The sequence below is a fragment of the Pseudorca crassidens genome, chromosome 7 (assembly GCF_039906515.1).
Source record: "Pseudorca crassidens isolate mPseCra1 chromosome 7, mPseCra1.hap1, whole genome shotgun sequence".
Classification (NCBI taxonomy): Eukaryota; Metazoa; Chordata; class Mammalia; order Artiodactyla; family Delphinidae; genus Pseudorca; species Pseudorca crassidens.
This window is the reverse complement of record NC_090302.1, coordinates 1338625-1347500: the sequence shown is the minus strand read 5'-3', so window position 1 is coordinate 1347500 and position 8876 is coordinate 1338625. Positions and strand designations below refer to the sequence as shown.

Here is an 8876-nt window from a genome sequence, read left to right as displayed (position 1 = left end):
GGTGCTGACGGTCCGCCCAGCTTAGCAGCGGAGCGAGGACCAGCCACGCAGCTCGCCAGGCCCCTTTCTGCCCAGGCCTGAGGTCAAAGGGTCAAGTGACCAGCTTCAGGGACTGGATGGGGGCAGGGAACAGGGCAGGGCAACTCTCCCTCCAGTCCCCCTGGGCCTGGCCCTTAACTCTCTACTGCCTGGGGCTGCCTGCTTGGGTTGGGGGTGGGGGGAGAGACACCGCCACGCCAGGGACCACCCCCCACTTCACAGTTATCCCAGCCCCCGCCACCCAGCCACCCTCAGGTCATCTTCCAGGGGCTTCCAGGGGCCCCTGGTCCAGGAAGGGGCTCCTGTCCAGCCTCCTGTGTCCCCTCCCTTCCTTTACCTCCTGTGCACCAAAGTAGGCCTGATCCGGACGCCCCCCGAGCTGAGGCCCCCCTCCCCATGAACCTGCAGGATGCCCTCCCAGCACCCCGGGCTTTGCAGAGCTTTCCATCCCGGGACTCAGGACCCCCGGGCAACAGGGTGTGGGCAGGCCTGAAAGGCCCGTTCCTCTCTGGCCATCAGAGGGGTGGGGATCTGTAGGCCAAGTGCAGGCCAAGCTCCCACAGCCACATGGAGGCCGGCCCCGTCCCCCTCCCCAGCCCCTGGATGTCACGGTGACCAAGGCTGTGCGCTAACCCACACCGTGTCTCTGATCCGCAGACCCCGGCACAGGAGGGGAAAGGGCAGCCCCCACCGCTGCCACCAGTGTCTGGGGCATGAGGGAGACTGCTTCTCCAGGTGAGTGCCACAGGTGATGCTCTGGGCAGCAGCAGGGGTCCTGGCTGGGCCCGGGCACGGTTTACACGTGTGCGCGCGCACACACACACACACACACACACACACGCACTTAGGCGAACAGGGCCTGGGCTCCAGTTCCAGGGCAGAAAGTGCCGAGAGGCGCGGGCCCAGGGTGTCACGCGCACTAACGGCTGGTGCAGACGTGAGGGCTCCCCCGGGGAGGAGGGGCTGGGGCACCTGGCTCCAGCTGTGCCGGCTGCTGTCTCTTGGGCACTGCTGGCCACTCCACCACATGGGGCTTCTTTAGCCCATGCTGCAAATGTGGAGAGGGAGCCTGGAGAGGAGAGGAGAGGTGACTGGCCCAGGAGCCCCCAGTGGTGCCCATGCACTTGAGGGACTCCTTGGAGGCCTGAAGAGCACTCAGGGGTGGTCCCAACTGTCCTGAACAAAGGGGGCACCAGGTGGGAGCCCGGCAGACCCCCTAACCTGGCACACTGGCTGGGAGGGAGGCTCGGTGTTGCACCTAGGACCCGGCGGCGCTCTGCCGAGCCCCGCCCCCACCTGTATGATCTCTGGAAGTCCCGGCTATGAGCCGGGGGATCACTGACGTCCACCCCACATGTGGCTGCAGGGCAGCGGTCAGCTTTAGCCAGCCCCCGGTGCCTAGGGAGCTGGCCACCCGGGGGCTATGGCCATCCCCGGGAGTCGGCGCTCAGCCTAGGGGAGTCGAGAACTAGCTACCCGCGGCCAGCGCGGGCTCCCCATGCGGCCTCCGGGCACCTGGCTGCCGGCTCAGCCCTGCGTCCTCGGGAGCCGGCTGGGAGGGGCAGTAGCGCTCGGAGGCGGGTAGTGCGTCAGGAGACCAGGTTCCAGCTGACTCACTGCACGGCCCCCGGGGCGCCGTCCGCCGCGGGGCCTCAGTTTCCCAACCTGCGCAATGGGGGCGGGCGGGCGTTCGGAGCCCACCCAGGGTGGGGGCGGGCCGGGGGCGGGCCGGGAGGGGCGGGGCCGGGGTTGGCGGGCGGGCGGGGCCGGGGCCCCTCTGCGCGGTGGCGACAGCGGCGCGTGCGCGCCCCGGATCGGGCGGTGAGTGTGGAGGGAGCGGGGCGCCCGGCTGGGGACGCGGGGACGGCCACGGGCGGGGGTCTGTTCAACGTTCGGGCTGGGGGCGGGGGCCTCGCCGCGCGCGGAGCTGGGGGGCGACGCAGGGCGACCGCGGGGAGCCCAAAGGTGAGCGGGCCGGGAGCGCCGGGCTCTGCCGCGCGGGCACCCGAACCCCAGCCCGGCCCCGGATCTCGCGGCTGGGTCCGGAGAATGGGCCCAGCGGCCTTGGGAGAGGGCGCCCCCTGCTGGTGACAGGTGACCCGGGCCGGGCCGCGCGGGTGGGCCCGGGCGGGGGAGGGGTGGGGCGCCGCAGCCCCTCATCCCCCTATCCGGGCCCTGCGGCTCCCCCAGGGCCTGACTCAGAGCCTCGCGGGCCCCGGACCCCGCAGCCCAGGCCAGCGGTACCCTGCGGTGGCGGAGCTGGGGGACGTGTCACTCCACCCTCGCTCCCACTCTCCACGGAGCCGGCCGTGCAGGGGGAGGGGGAGACGTGGGGTGGGCGGTGGAGAGGGCGCACCCCCAGGGAATCAGTCTTGTAGTCTCACTCCGCCTCTCCGCATCCACCCCCGCCCATCCAAACGTCCAAAGCACCCCTCACGGTGGAAGGGGGAACCAGGGCTATCGCCCTGCGGTGGAGTCAGGCCCCTCCCTCTAACGACTGTCTCCCCGGGTGGGGTCAGCGAGGCGGCAGCCCGGGGCAGGTGGGAGGGAAGGTGGTGGCAGGGCTCGTGCAGACAGAGGGGATGGGACTTTATTGCTTATCGTTCTGGAGGTACCACAGAGCGCCCTGCCCGGGCTCCCCGCCCCAGCAGGGCTGTAACACCAAAGGGAAATGGGATTCTGCCAGCCCAGCACAGGCTGGTCAGCGCCATCGGCTTCCTCTGGCCTAGGGGAAAAGCGTGACTCTCAAAAATCAACTCTCTTCCTTTAAAAAGCACGATTTCCTTTCTAACCAGCTTCCGATAGGTTGGGGAGGTGCTTGGGGTGGGTGTTTGTGGAGGACAGTCACATTTGCATGAGATGCACCGCCCTCCAGGTGGCCGGTGTGGGAGAGCTCAGGGTGTGCGGAACCCGGAGGCCCCTGCCCAGCCCTGCCAGCCCCCCGGCCCACCTCTGCCTTCCCAGGGCCCACTCTGCAGGACCACCTGTCCCCACCATTTCAATTCTTGCCTGGACCGCCACCAGGCCCGCTGTCTAACAGTGCGCTCCCCCCAGAGTTCATCTTCCGAGCCAACTCTGACTGGCAGGACATGTCCCTGCCCAGAAACAGCTAAGAAGCACCCCCCCCCCCGCCGCCCCAAAACTAAGTCCAACACCTCAGCTGCCCGCTGCAGCCTCTGCCTGCTCGGCCACCCGGCCCTCCCCTCTCAGGCCCGTGACAGAGAACAGGAGGTGCAGGAAAGCCTTCGTGCAGCTGCCTTCCTGCCCAGCCCAGGGCCGCGTGGTGCCGTGGGAAGAGCATGGCCCGAACACCCAGCTGAACCCGCGCGTGGACCAGGCGTGGCGTCGCCTCCCTCTGGGTCGGCCTGGGCGGGCATCTGGGGCTCAGTGATGCTCATGGTGGTTTAGGGACTGACCGTAAACCAGAGGAGCCAGAGGAGGGGCCTCCGAGACCCTAGTGGTGTCTTTGAGGAAAGTGAGTCCCAGAGTCCCAGAGAGGGAGGTGACTGTACCCAGCCTCTGCTCCCCGCCCCCACCACACACACCAGTTCATCTCCTTCCTGTGCCCTTTCCTTCGCGCGGGCGGCGGCGGGGGGGCCTGCAGGGCCAGGCTCAGCCCACCTGGGGGAAACCTCAGATGGGGCGCCCGGAGCATGGGAGCAGAGAGCTCCCAGCTCCCCAGACCCTTGGCTGTGCACACAGATAGCAGCCCCGCCCCCGTCCCCTGGGCTTGCCACAGACCATCAGTTCCCGGCTGGGGGCTCCCGGGAATCCCTCTCTGGGCCTCCCCGGCTCCCATCCACAGCCAGGGCAGGAACGGTGATCGGCTCCACTGGCGTGTGGGGGGGCTGCTCCAGTCCCCCCACCATCTGGGTGCCTAGTAGGGCCACTGTCTTGGGAGCCCTGGAGGCTGTCTGCACTAGCGGTTTAGTCCCCGGCAGGGGAGTGACCCCCCTCTTAAGTGCAGGCCCCGGCCCCACCCTGAGGAGGACCATAGTGGCCCCTGCCTGCTGGGCACCTGCACCCCAGTGGACCCCCAAGCCACCACGGCTGGCTCCCCGTCTGGCACGTGAGGTCACTGAAGGCCACAAGGGCACAGCCAGCTGGGGGGGGGTTCCGCCCCGCCACTAACACCCCAATTGCAGACTGAGGCGGGGAGTACAAGCCCTGCCCTGTGGGAAGGGCACCAACCCAGCCAGGGGACGGAGACGTAGTCCAGATGCCCGCCCTGGGCCCCCACCTTCCCCAGTGAACTTGACCAAGCCCAGCGCTGCCCAGGTGTCCCTCTCCCCAGGCGAGGGCTTCAACTTCTGTTCCCAGACCCCGGATGTCGTGGCCCTTCTGTGGCTCCTGGGCGGGCTGTATGTGGCTGGTGAGGGGCCGGCCTCCCTGTCCAGGTGGGATGGGGGCGGGGAGAGCTGACACCGCCCGTGGAGGCTCTGCCGCTGCGGTGAGAGGTCCCAACAAAGTAGGTGAGCTGGGCGGGTGTCACGGAGCCAAGAGGACAGTATCCACGAGGGGCACGGGCTCGAGGCGGGGTCTGCAGAGGGACTTCCAGGGTTGTGCTTTGCGCTTCAGGCCATCCTGAGGAGAAGGCCGTTCCATCCGGAAACACAGGCCATGTGGGGCTCCCAGGAGCTGCTCCTGCTCTGGTTCCTGGTGCTGGCGGCGGGTGGCACCGAGCACGTCTACCGGCCTGGGTGAGCCAGGGCGCGGCCTCTGGGCGCTCGGGAGGTGGGGGTGTGCGGCGGGGAGCCCTCGGCCCCTCCCCAGGGCAGCCCCCGGTGTTTGCGGAGCCGAGGCTTCCCTGTGGCTCCTGCCGACGGTCTTTCCCATGGTGACACTGGGAAACCCCTTCCCCGCTTTCCGGCTCCCTTGGGTTCTGGGGCTGGGTCACAGCCCTGGGAGCCCCCCCACTGACTTTCTGGCCCCCATCACCCCATAGCCGCAGGGTGTGTGTCATCGGGGCTCCCAGGGGCCCCGTGTCCGAGTCCTTTGTGCAGCGTGTGTACCAGCCCTTCCTCACCACCTGCGATGGGTACCGAGCCTGCAGCACCTACCGGTGAGCGCCGCCTGCCGCCGCAGGGCCCCATCTGCCACGCACAAGCCCTGGGGCTGGGAGGGCAGTGCGCCCCAGAAGGGAAACTGAGGCCCAGAGCAGGGAAGGGACTCGCCGAGGCCACGTCTGAGTGGGTGGCGGAGACTGACACCTGTTGTAACCTGGGCAGTCCCGACTCAGGAAGCTACCGCTGTGACCTCAAGTATCAGCTGCTACGAGGGCATCTGGCGCATCCTCTCCCCACCCTCATTTTAGGGGGCTCACCCACCCTGTCTGCTCCCCTCCACTTTGGGGGCGCTCCCACCCCCACCCAGCATCGCTGGCTGCAGTCTCCTACCCGCGTGGCTCCCTGAAAGCTTCCTCGTCCTGGCCCTGCCCTTGGGGCTCCAGTGGGCACCCTCTCCCCGTGGCAGCCCCCGGCAGTTACAGATGGAGGTCCTGCCGCCCCCAACACCTAGGACGCCCCAGCCTGTGCCAGTGTGAGGGGCGTGCCTCTCTGGTTCTCCGCTGTGGGAATGTGGCTTTAAAAGATTTTGTTTTCTGAGGTGCTTGAAGACCTCCCTAGTCGGGGATGGGAGACGGTGTGGCAAGCCCCTCCCCTCAGGGCCTAGATCCCCGCCCCTAGAACAGGAGGCTCTCCCCCGCGGTGCCACCTCTGCTCCACGCCAGGCTCAGCCGGGCTTCCTCCCAGGCCTCGGGGTCCTGCTCAGCACAGCAGGTTGGGCCGGGGAGGTGGCCTGTGCTGTGAGAGGTACCATCCCTGGGGGAAAGGACCTCTGGGGGCACACCTGGGTGACCTTGTCCATGCTGGGGGAGACGGCTCCTGTGGTTCTGGAGGGCACGGGGACGGAGCCAGCCTGGAAGGCCAGCGGCTGGGGAAGCCCCGGCCGGGGCCCAGGAGACCCAGTGGCACCACTGAGGCCCTCCCGTGAGGGCCGGGCCCCTCTGAGCTGCCCCCACCCATCCCGCAGGACCCTCTACAGGACTGCCTACCGCCGCAGCCCTGGGCCAGCCCCCGCCCGGCCTCGCTATGCCTGCTGCCCCGGCTGGAAGAGGACCAGCGGGCTGCCCGGGTCCTGTGCAGCAGGTACGGGCCCCTGGCGCCTGGGGTCAGTTAAAGTAGAACCCAGCGAGGGAGCGGTCCCTCCCGCTCTCCAGACCCGGGGCCAAGCACCAGCTGCTTGTCTCTCAAAACCTGAATGAGCATCTCCGGCACGGCACCCCTTCCTTGGCTGCCACCCCTGCGGGGCCCTGGGGACCCTCCTGAGTTGGTGACAGGCCTCCCCACCCACCCACAGCAATATGCCAGCCACCATGCCAGAATGGGGGGAGCTGTGTCCAGCCCGGCCGCTGTCACTGCCCTGCAGGATGGCAGGGCGACACCTGCCAGACAGGTGAGGCTGGTTCCACCCTCCCAGAGGAGAGGGGGCCTCCGGGCACCTCCTGTGTGTCCTGGGTAGCCCACCGATGGGTGGGTCTCGAGGGGGCTCAGGGTGGGCGCCCCTGCCTGACAGCCCTTTCCCACAGACGTGGATGAGTGCAGGGCTGGAAGGGGCGGCTGTCCCCAGCGCTGTGTCAATACCGCGGGCAGTTACTGGTGTCAGTGCCGAGAGGGGCACAGCCCATCTGTGGACGGGGCACTCTGCCTGCCCGGGAGAGGGGCCCCCAGGGTGGCCCCGAACCCCGCGACAGGTAAACTCCCCGCTTGCCCCCCTTGCTGATGCGCCTGGGGGGTGGGCAGGGAGGGCCCGAGGTGGTGGGGGTGACGGGCGCACTGGAGGGTGGATGGGTGGTGGCTTCCCACGGGGACCGCGGGGAGGGCCTCAACTCAGCCCAGAGTGGAAGAAGGCGCCCATGTGTCCCTGCCTGGGCAGCCTGGAGACACAGCACCTCCCTCCGCTGGTGACGGGACATTATTACTTTTGGTACGCGCTGTGACACTTCAAACTCGTACCGTGAGTAATAATGCGCCGTTGGCAGCCCGGCGCCGAGAGCGAGAGTGCGGCATGGACCTCAGCCCGGACCCCCTCAGCATGACGGGGACCCCAGCACCGAGGGGCGGGCGGGGTGAGGCTGCGTCTGCCCAGAGCCACCTTCCGGACCAGGAGGATGGCCTTGGTGGACGGCCAGGACCCAAGGTTGGGGGAGGACTCGCCACAACAGCTGGGGCAGGAACCCGGTGCCCGGGGCTGCGCCCCACACCTGGAGCAGAGGCTGGAGGCCCCGCGTCGGGATGCGAGCCCGGCCCCCCTGACTCGGCACCCGGCTCTCCCCAGGAGTGGGCAGTGAGGTGAAGGAGGAAATGCAGAGGCTTCAGTCAAGGGTGGACGTGCTGGAGCAGGTGAGGGCTGGGCGGGGTACCCGGGGGCCTCGGCATGGGGGCAGGGCTCAGTGGGGGAGCCCTGGGCAGGAGGCTTCCCCGCTGCTGACAGCCTAGGGTGCCCTTGGCCTGTGCGCCATGCTGGGCAGGGGCAGCGGACGGTGTCTGGGATGCCAGGACAGGAGGGGGCGGGGCCCCACAGAGAGCGAGGACTCGGCCCAGCCCACCCCCGCCTTTGTCCCTGCAGGGACAGAGTGCCCCTGCGGCCTTTCCGCAGGGTCCTTGGCCCGAGACCCCTCAGCAACCCCTGCCCACCCCTCCTAGCTCCTCCAACCAGGGGTCCCAGGCCTCAGGGACCATTGGCCGGGCTGGCCTGTGTGACATCTGTCTGTGCCGCCCCCTGCCCCGGTCTCCTGGCGCAGAAGCTCACTCTGGTGGACGTCCAGGGCCCTGCAGCTAGAACTGAGTCTGGGGGTTGGCGGTGCCCTTGCTGGCCACCCTATTGTCCTTCAATCCTTGTGGAACAGGGAGGGTGAGGGGCTGGCCCAGGGTCACACAGGCCCTTCTCCACCGGGCCCTCCGCCTGCCCCATAGAAGCTGCAGCTCGTGCTGACCCCGCTTCACAGCCTGGCCTCGCGGGCCCTGGAGCACGGGCTCCCGGACCCGGGCAGCCTCCTGGCCCACTCCCTCCGGCAGCTGGACCGCATTGACTCTCTGAGCGAGCAGATCTCCTTCCTGGAGGAGCAGCTGGGCTCCTGTGAGTGCCGTGGTCCCTGTGACCTCCCCACCCACAGAGTCCCCCTCTGGTAGCCTAGGACCCCCGAGGCTGGGGCCATCTCCTGCCCAGAGAGGCCAGAGGGTGCAGGGAGGGGCAGCCACAGGCCGAGTGGGCCGGAGGCTGGTGGGGAACGGACACTGCTGACCCCAGCCCCATCCCTTCCACCCATAGGTTCTTGCAAGAAGGAGGTGTGACAGTCCGACCCAGGCCCCCGCTCTGGCCACCAAGAGTCCGAGGACACCGGCCCCACCCTGCCCTGCCCTGGGCCCTGCCCTGCCACCTCTCCCACCAGGAAGGCCCCCCCCCCCCGCCCCGCGTGGGGAGGGGGCAGTGCGGGCCCTCCTGTGCGAATCCAGCCCCAGCCCAGCCAGCACTCTGGCCTTGTGAGCGGAGCCCGGCCAGACCCCTGCGCCCCCGCAGCCGGCTCTGGGGGCCTGGTGGGCCCACGGCTGAGGAAGGTACGAGGGCTTCCTGCCCAGGGCCTGGCCCCTGTGCTGCTCACCAGGCAGCCCTGATCATCGTCAGAATAAAATAAGACTTGAGCCGCTGTGTCCGTGGCTGGATTGCAGGAACATTCTGAACCTGACCGGCCTCCCCCGGCCGACCACCACGTGCTGGGAGGGAGGAGGCTGCCAGCGCGCCCCCTGGGCCCTCCTAGGCAGGGTCGTGGTGCCCCCTCT

At 68.8% G+C, this 8876-nt stretch overlaps 1 protein-coding gene across 3 annotated transcripts in view; it reads left to right on the top strand.

Annotated features, from left to right (window-relative positions):
* EGFL7 (EGF like domain multiple 7) overlaps positions 1-8525 on the top strand; it is a 9334-nt gene extending 809 nt beyond the window's left edge. Inside the window, exons 2-10 of one of the 3 annotated variants that reach the window (XM_067742632.1) lie at positions 697-774; positions 4618-4739; positions 4985-5101; positions 6070-6185; positions 6397-6492; positions 6626-6790; positions 7375-7439; positions 8013-8175; positions 8368-8525. In XM_067742632.1, coding sequence (XP_067598733.1) covers positions 4660-4739; positions 4985-5101; positions 6070-6185; positions 6397-6492; positions 6626-6790; positions 7375-7439; positions 8013-8175; positions 8368-8390 — 825 coding nt within the window. In that variant the 5' untranslated portion in view covers positions 697-774; positions 4618-4659 and the 3' untranslated portion in view covers positions 8391-8525. Of the gene's footprint in view, positions 1-696; positions 775-4617; positions 4740-4984; positions 5102-6069; positions 6186-6396; positions 6493-6625; positions 6791-7078; positions 7440-8012; positions 8176-8367 lie in introns of those variants that run through there. The other 2 variants (XM_067742633.1, XM_067742634.1) reach the window with 2 other exon arrangements.
* Positions 8526-8876: the final 351 nt, after the last annotated feature.